Source organism: Ostrea edulis, chromosome 5 (genome assembly GCF_947568905.1).
Source record: "Ostrea edulis chromosome 5, xbOstEdul1.1, whole genome shotgun sequence".
Lineage (NCBI taxonomy): Eukaryota > Metazoa > Mollusca > Bivalvia > Ostreida > Ostreidae > Ostrea > Ostrea edulis.
The window spans coordinates 39,576,254-39,594,392 of record NC_079168.1 but is presented as its reverse complement, the minus strand read 5'-3'; the positions used below and the strand labels follow the sequence as shown (position 1 = coordinate 39,594,392).

General features: G+C 33.9%; 1 protein-coding gene across 1 annotated transcript; it reads left to right on the top strand.

Moving 5' to 3' along the window:
- The first annotated feature begins 4,955 nt into the window (after positions 1-4,955).
- LOC125650550 (mitochondrial outer membrane protein SLC25A46-like) lies at positions 4,956-17,564 on the top strand. The gene is made up of 10 exons (XM_048878923.2): positions 4,956-5,251; positions 9,220-9,262; positions 9,688-9,748; positions 11,115-11,192; positions 11,458-11,558; positions 11,692-11,748; positions 12,075-12,132; positions 12,315-12,530; positions 16,212-16,703; positions 16,817-17,564. The coding sequence occupies exons 1-10, from the start codon at positions 5,101-5,103 to the stop codon at positions 16,844-16,846; spliced, it is 1,287 nt and encodes a 428-aa protein (XP_048734880.2). The 5' UTR covers positions 4,956-5,100; the 3' UTR covers positions 16,847-17,564.
- The last annotated feature ends 575 nt before the right edge of the window (positions 17,565-18,139 follow it).

Below are 18,139 nucleotides of genomic sequence, written 5' to 3'. Positions count from 1 at the left end.
GTAATCGGGGAACCATCCCTCAATGCATAACTCCTACCTTACATTTTTACCATTCGCTACTATATTATAAACAAAAAGTGTGTAGGGGATTGGGGGGGGGGGGGGGTTCACACAGTATACCTTTTTTTTTTTGCTTACATGTTAAGTAATTAACAGAAAGAGGACGTTGTTATATAAAGAGGTGATCCCGCCCTGATTCTTCGCGAAAGCACTTACTGGCCATGTTTCCAAACTTACTTCTAACGAAAGAATACACGGTCCTACACACAGGGTTTTGACACCATCTAAGCAAACTGATATACGGTATATAGTGTGAAGGTAGCTAACAAAGCAGCCATAAATTCTCGGTTGCTCGCTTCAAACTCTCAAAACTTCGGTATCAATCGTTATAATGCATAAAAAGTTTTCCCAGTTGAAAGATGTTCTGTTTTATAATACATAAATTGTTTACCTGACTTCACAGAAACTTACAAAAAATATGTCCAACTTCCGAGAATTAAGTCGCCGTCGATAACCCTATATCATTTTTCTCTATGCAATTGTTCTTCATTACGTTGGATTTTATGCATCCGTTATCCGTTGCAATCCAATTTAGAATTGCCGTTTAAAATATAGCTACTTGTGGTCACCCGAGGTCACAATATTTGAATGAATGTTGATCGTCCATTTCGGCAGATCAGATTCGTTTTCACCAGCTACATGTATTAGCCTCCGAGTTCAAACGAGTCAACCATATTGTAGCGTGCAACCCCAAATATATATATATATATATATATATATATAAACAGTAAGAAGCGGATGGGCACCCTCAGTTAACTTTCTGAGGTACTAATATTTTATTTCAATATATACCCTCGAGTGCCCAGTAGTCGTGCACTTAAAAAAATATTCGTTTCAAGAAATAGTAAAATGAAATATTAGCTAATCTCACATGATATTTTAACTTACCATGTTAAAATCTTACTTTCTCTTTATTCAAAATATTCCAAAGCGGTTTATCAAATTTATTGTTGAGGAACAAAACAAGTGAAGTTCAACGTCGGCCATATTTGTTTAGGACCAGTAGTCGTGCACCCGGATGTAGCAGTAAAATGAGGCTAAGGAAACACATTTTATTGTTCGGTAACTTTTTTACCGCATTCCTTTTATGCATTTGCACTTCCATACAGTGAATAGAAAGAAAATATTACATTAAATCAAATAAATCCCATAGTGCCCTTCTCCATGTGAACATTTCCTTTCCACGTGAATAGTTTGGATGGTGACACTAGGCATATACTTATTCGCTGCCTTACGGACACTTAATGCATACATCCTTGACAGCCAGATAGACATTGATAAGTCGACTAGGACTGTATTGACTCAACTTAACATTTGATTTTTTTTCTTTGAAGTCTAAAAACATTAAAAGAGATAACTTGTATGGCTATGCACTAATTCCCGACATTTTGAGCAACATTCCAAATGCATAAGGACTACCAACTTTTCAATAAACGAACAAATAAAATGTTTGTCCTTATAAACCAATCGAAATACACCACAACCTTCACATTGGATTATGCTAATTAGCCATGTGCTTGGTACGGCCACCGGTTGCGGTTCAGCATGATTAACACGTGCTTTCACAGTCAGGGAAAAAAGCATTAACAAAATGGCGGGTATTTTGGGTGTATAATTGTATTATTATCAATCCTTCCTGTTTGCTTCCCATATTTCACTCATTGTAAAAATATGGATGCTCTCTTTAATTATCTTCAAAAAATCAGCTCCACATGACGTAATATTTAGGCATGGGCCCCAACAATGACAACAAACAAAATGGCGCACGACTACTGGGCACGCACGACTTTAGGACCTCCAGCCATACATATAATGATTGGTACAAGAAAAACTTGACTATTTGTCTTGAATTAAGTATGTACAGGATTTCTGATGCAGCTGGCTCTATCTCTCTGAGCTCGGCTCATACAGCTCGGCTCTCGTCGCTCTTTCCGACTCTAGCTCTTCGTGGTTCCGGCTCTTACTGGTTCTTCGTGGCTCCGGCTCTTACAGCTCGGTTCTTTCTGGCTCTTCGTGACTCCGGCTCTTACAGCTCGGCTCTTTCTGGCTCTTACAGCTCGGCTCTTTCAGCGCGGTATTACAATTATCTAATATTCATACAAAGCCAGGAAAGACTTGTGCAGTCACGTCTAAGGCTTTGTATAATGTTAAAAACAATTGCAATGTATAAAATAAATTACCTTTCTAACTCCACGTCTTCACTCTCTGCCGTCACTGCATCAACTGCTTATCGCCCGAAATCTCCCGCTTATATACTACTTACAAAATCGCCATCTAGCGGGGAAACTATAACATTTAGAATACCCAAAGGCGGAGTAGGAATTTCCGAATTGTCACAATATTATGGTTGGTCAGCACTGAATGACAATCGGAACTCCTCGAATGTCTCGCGCACTCGACATAGATCTCGGATGTAATACGGTGGCATCCATGAGTGAATTTGATGCATTGCCAATAATTGGCAAAGCATCAAATTCACTCATGGATGCTACCGTATTACATCCGAGATCTATGTCGAGTGCGCGAGACAATCGAGGAGTTCCGATTGCACTGAATGACTCAGGTTCAAAAGGTGCAAAGTGATTGGACAATATTACTACTTTTGCTGCGGATCTTCACCGGAAATTAAGTTTCAATATGAATGAGCGCATTTAAATGGCAAGAAATGAAATATACAGTATTCGTTATGTTCATCTGTTTACAGTCAAAATATCTGACGTCACAGTGTGACGGGCAGATGTTAACTCAGCGCGGATTGAAAAGATCTAAGCTTATCGGCGCGCACGGGTGGGAACATTTTTTTCCAGCGCAGATTCCCTTGTAACTTTGGATTGAAATTTTAAATTCTATGTCGATTTTCAATCCACTTAGTTTTACTCTTATTGTATTAGTGAATTATAATGTTAAACATTTAGTAAAACGTCGAAAGAATGAGGTCTATAAGGGATTAAAACCAACGGGAACATAATTCATAGTTAAATTTTAATAAACCATCTACAGTTGATCATAAAACTATGAACGGGTAATAGGCCCACGGAAACTGCAGTTCCTGATTTTAAACAACTTTTAGCTTCCATTTCAGGCGCAAAATATATATGCAAGATAAAAATTTTAAAATTCAATTCAACCATGCTTGTGACCCATATACTCACTAAAGCGTGTCTGTACTGTTAACTTTTCAAGAACCACTGCAGCTGGAGTTTGAAATTTTATCAATAAAGTCAATAAAATGCACTTGATTGACCAAGCCATGAGTTATGCGTTTCCTATGCAAGAACACAGTGTAATTGTATGAATTGACCGTTTATTTTCAGTAAAGTAAAGTAAATTTTAAAGTAGGCAATATACATTCAACAAGTCAACACAGGCTATGTAGAGCTCTTTAACCTACTATCACATATATCAAAGACACAGACATTTTGTAGCATACATGTACACACATAATATACACAGACCATATCACAGGTTAACAAACTTATACACAGACATATCACAGATCAAAAGAAAAATAAAACACTTCATGCAAGAATATACAGATACGAAGGCATAAGATTTAGAGGAAGATATAAAATACTACAGTTTAATCAAGAGTAGATGTATATAAAAATGCAGTTCTGTTGTAATTATTATGTGTAGCAGTGTGAAAATTTTGTAAATAACTTTTAAGTTTTATGATTAAAAAGAATTGAATTTGCAATTGATAAAATTGCATAATAAAGTTATACTAGAAACTTATGCCAAAACAATGGCAAGCAGCTTTGATTTTATTTAATTTCCAATTTGATGTAATTAGTATTTTCCCGCCAAAAGTTTGGTGATCGTTTGGCGCCTTTTATAGTCATGTGACTTTAGACCAGGGTTGGATTTTTTTCATATTGTCCAGTGTGTTTGAAGTGTTCAGACGCTTGAGTTAAATAGTTATAGTTGGAGCTATTTCGCCATCATGTTGCATCAAAGAAGCTTTGATATATAGATTACAGCTTTGCATTTGATAAATATCAAGTCTAAAGTCCATAACTTTGGTAAGTAATACTATTTAGACTGTTTAAGCAATATAAAAGTCAACTAAAGCAATAATATAAATAGTTTGTTTTTAATCTTATTTTTCTCACTTATTAAATATAAATAAGTTCGATGGATCACTTTTATAAAATTGTGATTAAAGTGCTTGAATATCATTTGATACAACTTTATGCTAAGTTTCAAATGATACAATATATGTATATATAATATGTATAAAATATATAGATGTATTTGACGTGATGTACATTTTCATGTCATTTGATATGCGGCTTTCTGTTTGTTACAGGGCATTTCAATTTATACTATTTATTGTGCAATTAACTGTGCAAGTTAATGGACTTACATGGATGAAATATAACACGAACTTTTAAGAAGGATTTACGCTGTTGTTTTATTTCTATCAACGCATCGTGAGTTACATATATGCATGTTCAAATTTGTTATAATGCTATAAGATGTTACGTATGTCTTTCGGAATAAAGAATTATTTCAAGTATAGGCCCTATGTGTCCGCGCTGGAAAAAAAAAAAAAGTTCCCACGCGTGCTCGTCGATAAGCTTACCATAGATCTGAGTTAGGATCTGCCCGTCGCACTGTGAGTCGTCAAATGTTTTGACTGTAACAGATGAACATCACGAATGCTGTATATTTCCTTTCTTGCTACTTAAATGTGCCCCCTTTCGTGTGATACACTTTTGGAAACAACGAATAAAAACGGATTTTGGTGGTGGATTTTATCTATTTAATTTATTATTCGGGAACAAAAAAATACAAAACGTCAATATCTGAAGACCAAGCCCCTGGATGGTGGCCTGGCCTAATGTTTAAACCGATATCGCATCAATAACTATAAGTCCGGAATTATCTAATATTACCATGCACGGTTTTGTGCATATCTTACTTCCGGGAAAATGACAGTTGGAGGACAGGCCGGTTGCGGCTAGTACATGTACTGTAGGCCTAGAGGGAACGAATAGAAAGGCTATAATAAGTAATGTATGACTATCAACTTTGACTATGGGTGACAGAAATATTCCAAGACAATATGAAGAGGAAAAATCGGAACGAGCGAGTTCTTCAGGTTTACAGTGGACCCAAGATAACCAGGATTACTTTGGGTCATTGGAAAATATGAACATACAAGGTACCAACGAGGTCCAACCTTCAGGTATGTCTTGTGGAGTATGGGTCTGGTGATTGCAAGTGCGAAAATAATAATGTTGGAAAATAACAATCTAATTGACCTTTAATGTTGGAAAATAACAATCTAATTGACTTTATTCATTTATACATGATGTAAACAGGAAGCAGTATGTAATCATCAGCTAGCAGCTGTAAGTTCAATCAAATCAAATAATCTTTATCAGGTCCAGTCCAAAGACAATTACTACCTACGTAGCTATTAATAGCTACGTAGATATTTAAACCTAATTAAAGTAGCTATATCTACCTACTTTTACCTGTTTTTAAAAATATAAATAAATAATATGTTTTACTGCGTGACCGTGTTTGAGGGCGAAGCAAAAAAGTTTTGGCATTATTATCTATATCCAAAACAGGACAAAAACAACCCGAAGTTAGCATGCGGACGGAGCTGTACCAAAGCATCCTAATTTTGGACATTTGATCCGCCTATATATTGAACGCGGGAAATATAACGCAATTGATGTAAACAGTACATTGTGTTGTCATATTCAGTGTCGTTATTTAGCAAATTTACAAACGTAGCGTTTGAACCACAACAAAAAACAAGGCATTAATTGTGGAGTGATTATATGTGATTAAGAAAATAAGATTTACATGCGTTTACGGATTTTATGTGTAACATCTCAGAACGACGTTAACTAGGGTAGACGAGATTCAAAATGGAGGAATACATGTCCACGCGCTAATATTTGAATCGACGCCATTGGTACCAAACTTTTCAAGTTCCATAGGTATGGTTTAATTTTTCATTAATTTCCTATATTTTCCTTTTAAACATGTATATACGTGTTACATATAGGGAGAGCTCCGCTCTCACGGCCCTTTGGGCCGTGAGAGGGCTTCGCCCTCTAATAATTAAGGCGCATGTTTTAAACAGGTCAATCGTCTTATATATCATGTTGTGCATGTGCACGGCAAAATTCAGAGTGTAAATTTGAATACTTTCTGAGGGTGGAGAATGTAGAGGAAATGTATGAAAAAATTGCCCTTAAAAACCTTTAATGTAAAAATTCATGAAGGTAAACTTTGAAATTAATACAGATTTGTAAGACATTCTAGACTTTTCATCATGATCATGCAGCTTTGATCCTAAGCTCCTAGAAAATGGAACTGGGTGCAGTTGTTGATGCAAATTTGAAAGGTTAGAAAGTAATCATTTTTTTGTCCAATATTTTTGTGGTACCTATTCATCGTCAGTGTAAGTGAATCAAGAAATTTGGTACACACCATATTGTGCAGTTCCTGCGTTTGGCCACGAAATGCAAGTAAAGGAAAAAGTAGGCAAAAATAGCTACATGTACTTGGAGTAGGTTTAACTACCTAGGTAGCTATAAGTAGCTACATAGGTAAAAATAGTCTTTGGACTGGACCTGTTTATTTGTTTAAAGCAGACATGTAGAAATAGAGTAACAATAGCTTACTGACTATGATGATTTTGTAACATGAATTATATTTATAAGCTAACACCTATGGATCTGACATTTATTGATACATATAAATGTAGTTATTACTCACTCAAGCAAATTTACGAGAGCTGTACTACTCTTATAGTGTCTTCCACATTGCAAATGTTGATGTCTACAAAATAATATATATATGGTGTGTCCGTTGGATCGCGCGAAGCATGAAATGGTCATTGGCATGTCCCAAGTGATAATCATAATTCCGTTAAGTACGGTAAATTATAATTCATTTAGAAATATATATTACTTATGAAGTCCCTCTTGTGCCAAACGCCCAGTAACATCTAAATATTAAAGGGGGGATATATGAGGATAAGTACAGGATCTGCCTATTCATTTAACGTGGGGAATATAATGCCAGCGTACGTAAACCGTGCATTGTAACGTCACATTTAGTCTCAACTTTTTCTCTCTATCAAATCAAACAATAACAACAACAATACATCTTGTTTGCAATTTAAAAGATAGTTAAAACTAAACAAAATTAACCAAGAAATCCAAAGTTGTATAAAAAGTAAGCGTAGCTATATATCATATATTTTTATTTCAAGAAATTCATGAACTCATTCATCTATTTTGTCGTATTACTGTTTTTCTATTAGATGATTGGCTACAAACTGCAACAATAATAATTATGCCATTCAATTTTAAGAAACTGGGTGTTTGAATTACAAATTGCACGTCAGTCTTGTAATTTTGGCATTCAAAATTAAAACACGAATAACTGTAGTTCTGAAGCAACTAAGGAACAAAACAAAATGGTGGCTGGCGCCCATATGGATCTCAAAATTTTTAGTGAATGTATGTATAGAGATTATCTCTATTCATTTGCTGATTTTCTTGGTTTTTTCTTTTACATACGTGTTACTAGAGCCTTGCTTCATGGACGGGCCTTTGGTCCGTCCGAGCTTTGCTCAGTATAAGTACCATTGTTCCTTGACCTGGCTTTGTGATGACCTCACACTGAGAAAGACTTAAGTCAAATTTTGGAATAGATCTAATTCCATAAGGTAGTATTTATGTATTTCATCAGAATTCATGATGAAATTATATTTTAGATTTTTATGAGTAGATATTATGATTCAAAATGTCAGTACAGTATTATAATGCAACTGATTTGTATTTGAATCTACGTTGAACTTCATTGATAGGCCAATGCACTAGATTTGTGGCATTTAAATGAGCATTAACGAAACAGAAAGCTTTTGATTGTGACAACAGACTTCATCATGATACAATGAAACTAAAACATAAAATACATCAAGCCGCAAGCATAGATATTTCATAACATATTTCATAAATCAAGAATGCAAAACTCAAACAAAAAAAGACATAAACATCAAGCAGAATACAACATTTTATTATGTACCCATCAATGTATCGTTCTCTGATACTGTGGATTTGACAGAGTGTGATCCGGTTTTCCGGATCACCACACTGTGGTTTTCTGATTCCGTATCAGTATCCTCTGAAAATGATGCCGTCACAATGACGTCACAATGCATCAACGCAACGTTATTTGTGGAAAATATTGACCGCGTCACAAAAGAAACTGCGTACACAAAACATAATTTCATGGTATGTCTGTGTTTTTGACAGTTTGGATTACATTTATTATCATAGAAATGTGGATTTAAAATGCAGAAGGGGGTATATAATAAATTTATCATTACTACAGTAACTTGATCCGAAGAGTTGGATCACGTCTCGTTGACAGGCGCGGATCATCAGATCAAACTCGACGCTTCGCATCTCGTGTGATCTGATGATCCGCGCCTGTCAACTCGACGTGATCCAACTCTTCGGATCAAGTTACTGTAGTAATAATATATATACATTACAATGGGAATAATTAATTCCTAGCTCATTTGTCAATGCTGATTTGACGGTGGCTATTGCATCTCTAGTAAACTAATACCCAGTTTACAACTGTACAAGTGAGAAGATGGATATAAATTCCCTATATATCATTTTGATAAATAATTTTTTATATTCTCTGTTTATGGAACCTGGTTAAATATAAGTCCTGCATGTTACCATGGTTACAGCACATCTTTTTAATCATTTGAAATTGTTCAGTCTGTTTAATTCATTAATAATCATATTTAGTCAATACTTGAGATCTTAACATGCCCCAGGTTAACCAACTACTTATCGGAGCATTTAGTTACCGAGTAGTACTGTACAAATGTGGGTTTTTATTTACTTAGAAAAACTATAAAAATATTTTCCTTAAATTTTTAAAGAAATGAAAATTAACAACTCTGAATAATTAATTATGGACTGTGTAATCAAAGCAGTTCGTATTGTGATATTTCTAAAAAAAAAAAAAAATTACCTTGTAATGATCAGACAAATTACAGGTATTTCCTTTGTAATTGCAAGAAGGTGGACTACAGTATCTTATCAAGGAAATTTGATTGAATGACTGGTATTGATCAGTAAATCTGAATTTTTTATGTTTCAGATCAATTGCAAGCTGCCACTGGTTACGTAATCGGAGTTACAAGGTAAGTAGTGGCTATCATTTAAGAAATAAATTTCATTTTTGAAAATACATGATGGCATGAACTGCAATTCTTCACATTGGCATACTTCATGAAGTGCATTAGCGCTTCATGAAAAGTATGTCGGCATAAAGCATTACAGTTCATACCCTCATGTATTTCTAAAAATCAAATTTATTTCTTTATATTTATATTCTACTTTCATTTCTATCAGAATTCCCAGTCATTAAAATAGGTGTACTATATTTATCATGCATGCATAGTTCACAACTGCATCACATTCATAAGGAAATGGCTATCATTAGTATTTGTAAAGATAGGAAAGGCAAAACCATTGGTCATATGTAAATATTTTCAACACTCTCTCTTCAATGTATTGGAAAATGATGCACATTTTGTTAAATATTCATATTGTATTTTCTTTGCAGTAGTATATTTGCTGAACATGTATTGTCCCACCCCTTCATAGTCCTCAGAAGACAATGCCAGGTAAGACAGTGTCTGTGTGAGGGGCGGGAAAAGTAACGTATCTGATCTTATGTTGATTGCTAAAATCACGGAATGCTGAGTGCTAGGTTAAGAATGGTGAAATTCATATGCTCAAAGACAGAATAGTTTGATCTGTCCTCGAGTTCTTCGTAATGATCTTAGTTATATGAATAGAATATATGCACACTTTGAGAGAGGGAATTTTTTCAAAGATATATAGATTAAAACCTAATGTCCTGAAGAAAATGTAATAAACAGAATTTTCAATGATTTTTTTGTTGGACATAGAATTTATTTGACTCGTGAGACAGGATTTTTTGATATGTATTTTCACCTGTGCTTCGCATTTGTGAAAATATATTAAATATATATCCAACAAAACATTGAATATCCTCTATCTATTTGTTGCTGTGATATTTTTTTGCTAAATATAGAAATATAATTTATACTTTAAAATAGATTAGATGCAAATTAGAATGTAATGTATTGCAGATTACACAAGGACAATATGTTTTCAAAAACCTTTCCATAATATGATTGGTTTATTAACTCTATCCTTGCATGATGTCATAGGTTTCTTTTGCAAAAAAAATATTTAATTTATTACACTTTGTGCATGATAGAAAATGTCTTTTGTAGGAATTTTATTTATCGCATACAATAAAAAATCTAGTAAACTATTTGATTACGAAAAAGTTTACATTTTCTATTATATTGTAATTTCCCTTATATCCACAATTAAATTGTATGTATTTATAAAGAGGAAGTGTTTCAAATTGTTAACATTAAAATTTGTCATTTTAACCAGTTTTTATGTACTTTTTATCAATCTTTGTAACAAAACTGAGATTATCTTAATGTTGATTAAGTTAATTACAGTTCCCTAGTTTGAACTCATATTAAGGCAAAGTTGCTTGAGAATGGAGCCATCTTAATAAAGAAATTAAATATAAAATTTTGGAACAGAAATGTTAATTGATTTGAGGAATAGAATAAAGTTTAGTTTCTAAATGAGAAAAAAATTAAATCCATGTTTACTGCAGGATTGTAGATGTTTAGTGAAATTTTGTGATTTTGTATACAGATATTGCATTCTTTGGTAATACGTAAGAGCTCATATTCTTTTCCGTGAATTAAAAGATCCATGATTATTTTCTTCACACACCCAATATTTTCAAAATGAGACAAATATGTTCTGTCTTCAGATGTGAATGGACAAATATACATGTGTCTATGTATTTACTTATTTGTGGATGACTGCATATACATGTAATGTTTTCCCTTTTCATTTCAAGTCATAATTATGTCGCCAGTAATTAGTATATAGCTTCCCCCTGAATGCTGTCTCTGTAATTTCATGTGACAGGTGCATCATCGTGGGATATGGTACCACAGTACACCTTTCACTCTAGTCACAGTTCTAGTACATCTACAGCGACACCAGGTAAATATATTCCTTTGGCTTATTTAAAAGGGCGGCATCAAACCGGATGAATTTTATATCAGTGTGATGCAAACACTCTCATACTCACTGCTACATCCCTCCAATTCCATTGTGAGAGGATGATAAATGTGTAGGGAAAATAAAAAGATACATATTATTAATGAAGACTACGTGAATTTTTCCACATGTATGTACATGATGAGACAGGCACTTAGTAAGTTTTTATTTATATAAATACATGTATACCACATTTTGATTTATTTAGGGCATGTCTTCCTTGTCAAAAGGGTTTGTCAGCGTACTAATGTCCAAAGGCATTCTAATGGTCACTGAGACAGTCCTCAGTGAACTTACACCATTACCAAAGTAAGTCATTATCACACAGCTACACCATTATCACACTTTATGCTAGTTACTAGAGTTACTAGATTCAAAATACAACAAGAAAAACAAAATGGATAAATTTATGTTTGGGGTTATAACTTTTCATTGGTTACAGAGAGATCACAAGACACAGTTCACCTAGGAAACATCTAGAACATTTGCTGCTGAAAGGGTAAGGATGCCAGTAGGATCGATTTGATAGATCTCTGGGGGTAGTTTGGAGCCACAATAGGGGATTAAAATTTTACATGTGAATAATTATAGGGAACATTTTTAAATATGGGCCAAGGGGACTGAAATGAGCAATGTGGCCCATGGGCCCCTTATTTTCATATCGCCATACAAATGTCACATTGGACGGGGCATTCATGTCCTAAGAGTATATTTCTAGTTATTCTCTGAATTTAAAATGATTTTGAATTGAAAGGTGCAATTATTTACAATTATTATTTTTTTGTTGTTGAATATGTTCTGAAAAAAGAATGATTGAATTTTCAGATTATCATACTTAATGGCAACTCCCTTCCTTGCAACTAGTTTCATAGAAACTATTCAGGTAAGGTTTAATCATTTTTAATCAGCCATGTATGTAAAAATATTAAATGTACCAATATGATGTCACATGTTCAGAATTTTAGTTGAAGAACATCATTTCTTGACAGTACATGTAATTTGTGTAGAATACTGAAGCTTAAGACATGAGACTCTGATATTGTCTGTGTTATTTGTATACCACAGGCCGATATCTCTAGTGAAAAGCCAGGGCCCTTTGATTTCATCAAGGAGGGTCTGAATCGATTGATGGGGTGGGGCATGCCGCAGACAACTCGACTCCTCCCCATCTACACTCTCGTATTACCTACAGCAGTGATGGGCGTGTCACAGTATGTCATTATACAGGTGGCCAGAGCAACCATGTTGTCTACCTTCAAACAGAGGGAGCAAGAAATGAGGGTAAGGAAAGAAATGTGTAGTTAGGATATCTGTCATTGTAGTCAAATTATAGGAATTCAGAATTCATCTGCCATTTGTAGTTTTATGACTCTTAATGCCATTTAAGTAGAATTTTTAGTGAAGATTTAATTTTGGCATTATTAGCAACAGTGTTGAGGTCGCTGAAATTGAATATCGCTAATATTTATTCTGTATCGGAGGTAATAACTATCTTTCTTGGAATTATAAAGTTGCTAAAATTAGCTCGTGTTAAATATATATACCTATAATTTATGGACAAATCGCTAAATATGGGTCTCGCTAGAAATACGACTTAGACTGTAGTAAAATGTTTGTGTGAGGGGGAAATTTTATTCTAAGTTTGGTGCAAAAGTTTGCTGTTTGATTGATCATTTTAAGAGGTAGTTTCTACTTGCTTATGTAAGGAGTGAAGTTGATAACAAACCATGTTATGAGGTATAAGATGGTGAAGAGTGGACCACCAAGCAATATGTGAACAAGCATAATTATTTATCCAGCTAACTTGGGTAGGAGGAATTCACACTAACTTAGGACACTGGACACAAATAAAAATTGGATGCATAGGTTGATATATATACATAAATATATATAAAAGTCTCTTTTTTGGAAGTAAAATATAGAAAAAAACTCTGAACACTTTGTAGAAATATTTCAACCGTGTTACCGGTCGTCTTCAGTCTTGTAACACGATTGAAGAAGACCGGTAACACGGTCAAAATATTTCTACAAAGTATTTAGAGTTTTATATATATATATATATATATATATATATATATATATATATATTGGCTTAGTTTGGTTGTAACAAGTAAAAGTATCAAATTCTTAAAAAGTAAGGGACTTGAAAATTTTCTATGATGTTCAAAAGTTGAAAGATATTACCCCTCCCTATAGAGCTTTGTATCAATTGTCCTCACTCTTTTGGCATTTTCATTGAGAAATCATGAGAAGAAATGACATTCCATGCAGTAAATTGACTTCATTTTACTTATACAAACCTCGAAAGAAATACCAACAAAAACAACAATGGATGCATGGCATTGTTTGATATGTATTTTTGGTTTCTAAAATTCCTATTGAAAATAATAAATAAGGCACTTGTGAATTTTCTATGATGTTAAAAAGTCGTGATATATTATCCCTCCTATATAACTCTATACAAATTTCCCCACTGTTTTGGACTTATAAAAACATAAATTCCAATTTTACCTTATTTTTTTTGTTGAAAAAAAGTTTGTAGCAAGTATCATTAATCTATTTAACACTCTTCGATACGCTGCCTCAAGGATAAAGAGAAATAACTCAATCTAATCATATCAAAGATAAATTTTTTCCTAAAATTTTCAAATGGATGGTAGAACATTGTAATATTTACAGATTTTTATAATTGTTTAATTTTGCTAAGCATTAACGTGAGTTCCTCTTCAAATTGTAGTGGATTTCATTAATCCATTTTTGGGATGAGTGGTGTGAATGCGATCTGGATTAACTTAAATCCTGGTCAGTTTAATCCAGGCAGTCTAAGCTGGCTCTAAATCATGCTGATTGTGTAAATTTTAAATCTGCAAGATCATACAATGTAATAAAATATAATGATGTCACAATGTGATAATATATAATGATGTCACAATGCTTTTACATGCAACACATTTCAATGTAAATAGACTAATTTTCTTAGGAGCAAGATTAAGGTAGTGATTGCATGGGTCATTGAAAATTAAAGAATCTACGAATTTTTTTGATTTTTACATATTTTGTAGTTGACAGTATCTGTAACTCATTATGAAAGTATCATATAGGATTTTCACGGAAATTGTGACGCTACGGTTGTCATAGTAACCCCTCTTGTTGACTTTCCGTAATAAATGGTACAGGTATTTCAGGTGATGTTTAAAAATGATACAAAAGGGGTAAGGGCTACAAATTTTATATGAAATTGAAGTTAAAGCCTTAAATAATATATGATTTGTATTAATATGTCCATTTATTTTAATATGAAGTAGAAGCAGGGCTGCTTATGAGCAATTTCGCAATTTGTAGAAGGCAATTATTCACAAAAGCAGACATATTTTCACCCCCTGAGGAATAAATGACCAATTAATTTTTTTATTTTTAAATATGTTTTAACAGATGTTAGGAGGAATTTTTCCTGAAAGTATCAATATTGGTTTTCAGGTTTACTATGGCACTATGATCACTATAGTTACCCACTCCCCCTCCTTACATAAATGCTGCAGGTGATAATTACAATAGATATGCATCTTACATGTACATTGTATTTATTTCAACTTATATTAAAACTATGAAAATGTTTTGATGTTAATTAGTGAATTTATTCTACATAGAATGATAGCACTGTTGCTTTGGAGATGTTTTTATTACTTTCTATTTGAAATTACTTGTATATTCATGCTCTGTAAGCGTATGTTAAAAACGCGGGAAATGTAACCCATCCGATGTAAACTGCATTGTGACGTTGATACCTGCAATGTCTTTTTTTTTTCTCTTTTCAAACCAAGCGATTATCAAACAACAAAACTTTCTTACTTTTTATATTATAAGAAATAACTGAACTAATTGAGAAAAAGATATTAACAGCAAGTGGTTCTTTTCAGAATACACACTTTTCGATTTCTCTTAACATCCACGTTACATAGTAGCATTTTAGATGTATGTGCACTAACACAATATAGGCCTACATGTTATGAAATTCATAGCATTATATATTATGATTTTAATAGGCTTAGTGGTTTGTGAATTAAATTTACGTGCTGTAAGACTGAAAATTAACAGGGGAGGGGGGTACAATTGTATCATGGAGACTTAGGGCCTAATGACTATTTTTTTTAAAAAAGATAATTAAAACATAAGGGGTTTTTCATTTGTATTGTATTTTATTCGTATAATTCTAAACATATTTTCACTTTACCCTGTGTCTGGTTATGGCTGACATGTCTGTTTCCATCGTCTGTCATTATTACTGATGCTTAAGCGCTTGACGTATTCCGGAATCGGAAACGAAATAGTCTCTTTTTAGATACTACATGAATAAACCACGTGATGCCTTGCAATCACTACCTTAAAGGATCCGTATTGTATAAAAATGTAAATTGAAGTAGTTGGAAAGGGGTGGGGGCTGCAAACTCCCCAAGTTTCTGTCATTTGATTACACAATATTAACTTTTTAAATGTTCATATAAAGTGATATTTAAATATTATGTGTACTCTTTTGTTTGTATGAAATGGTATATGAGTGTTATAAGTATTGTACTGGGTAATTGACTTGGATCAACATATATTTAGTTTCAAGGGGGTGGGTTCTTTGTTAAAATCATGTGACTATAATTTTTGTCAGACAGCATATTTTTTATCTTGTCCCCAAAGCAATCAAATATGGCTCTACAACTGAAATGATAGAATAATGTGATAGAATATAAAATTGACTTCTGATTAAAACTGCTGTATAACTTGTGATTTCTGTTAAAGCTAATGTAAAACTTGTGATTTCTGTTAAAGCTGATGTGTAACTTGTGTTTTCTGTTAAAGCTGATGTGTAACTTGTGATTTCTGTTAATTAAAAGCTGATGTGTAACTTGTGATTTTTGTATAGAATATAGATTCTAAATAAAACTGCTGTATAACTTGTGTTTTCTGTTGAAGAATAAGTCCACATCTGTTGACGGAAAGGAGCAAGAGGAGTCGCTGTACAACAAATACTTCCCGGAGGTGATGGCTAATTTCGCTGGTAACCTTCTGGCGGATGTTTTACTATTTCCTGTGGAGACCGTGCTTCATCGTTTGTACTTACAAGGTACTAGGACAATAATTGACAATTTGGACACAGGTGTAGACGTGATACCCATCAGCACAAATTACGAAGGATTCTTTGACTGCTTCCGTAGCATTGTCATGGAAGAGGGTATATCGGGGCTGTACAGAGGATTTGGTGCTCTGATCTTACAATACACACTTCAAGCTGGTTTACTGAAGTTTTCCAAGTACGTGTTTGAGAAAGTATCTAAAGAATTAAACCCACCAGTACCACTTCCAGTTGATAGGCAGAGATCATCCGAAAGGATCAACCTACCAAGACAACCACAAGAAGCAAGCTTGCAACAGCAGCGTGCACAACATCCTCAGACGGTGTACATGGTGAGACAAAGAAGGATATAATATTTCTTCACAATTTCAATCCAATCAATATAACATGTATTTGTGAAGGTGTATACATACATGATCATCACTGGCTTTTACTTTCATTTCAGGAACAGACATACAGAAGCCAAAGAAGATAAAATTGTTTTGAAGATGACTTATCGTTTTGCTTTGAATGAATTCGTTTTTCAATTCAATATTTACAATACTAAGAGGAATCAACCTGGAGATCTTTTCAAATGCAATCATTTGTCATGCTGCTTGAGATTTGTTAGATTATTAGGGTAGAGTATGTTATAATTTTAAGGAAATTACTATTATATTGTAAAATCAACTACGCCATGATCCAAGACATTTATCACATTCAGTTTTTACTCCGCCAGAATCAAAGATTCGGGGGTATACACTTTTTTGCCTGTCCGTCTGTCTGTGGCAAAAAAACTTTAACCTGTCATATCTTTTACACCATAAGAGGTAAAGCTGTCATATTTAATATGTGTATTCCTTGTGGTAAGACCTTTCCATTGACACAAAAAATATTTCACCTGATGACCTATAAATTGACCTTTGGCCTACTTTTAATAAAATTAAATATAAGCCTTAAAAAGAGGTACTATTTTTATATTAAGCATGTGCATTTTTTGAGAGAAGACCTTTCCAATGATACTAGATTTGGTGAACTTGACATTGACTGACATACTTTTGGAAATTAAAAAAAAAACTACAATGTCTTACAGTTTCACTTTGTTGTAATCCGGGGGCATCAGTGTTTCACAAACACATTTTGTTTGTCTTATAGTATGTTATGCATACATCACTGTGTCATTGCTTTTGATTAAAGTTAATTCATGTATGTGATGAAATAGTTGTTATTTACATTTTGAGTAAATGGAATCCAAATGAAATAAAACAAACAACCATGCATATATACATAACAGGGAGAAAGTACAACGGATCGGAACTGGAATTCTGAACCCTGGTCCCTTGAATGTTTAGCCAGCTGCTGTATCTACTGAGCTATCTGGCCATCTGTGATCGAACCCATTTGACCGCCGCATTCCTCCCTGGAAGGCGATCACCCAGAATCTTTATCTCCAGGCAGGCATTTTCACCTGTCAGTTCAATGGGCTGGTCTACGGCACCAAATGTAATAGAATGGTAAAAAATGTAATGAACCAGACCGGGATTCGAACCCTGAACCCCCTGAATATGTAGTCAGGTTCTCTACCAGTTGTGCTATTTTGGCACCGGCAAGTGTATCCGTTTAACCGCCTCTCTACTAAAAATGGCAGGGAACAAAGAAGGAATAGTGTTGGTCATGCGTGTTTTGTTAATTGAACACCTGTTCATGCTCGTGTCTGCGATTGGTAAGGAACAAAATGTTATTGATATTTTCACCACAGGCCGGTCTGGTGAGAGCTTTCCTGGAATTT

Excerpts from the sequence above, each read along its gene's own strand:
- LOC125650550 (XM_048878923.2), top strand. The coding sequence starts at position 5,101 with ATGGGTGACAGAAATATTCCAAGACAATATGAAGAGGAAAAATCGGAA. Across the intron at positions 11,559-11,691 it reads GAACTTACACCATTACCAAA|AGAGATCACAAGACACAGTT; the intron begins GTAAGTCATTAT and ends CATTGGTTACAG. Across the intron at positions 12,531-16,211 it reads AGAGGGAGCAAGAAATGAGG|AATAAGTCCACATCTGTTGA; the intron begins GTAAGGAAAGAA and ends TTTCTGTTGAAG.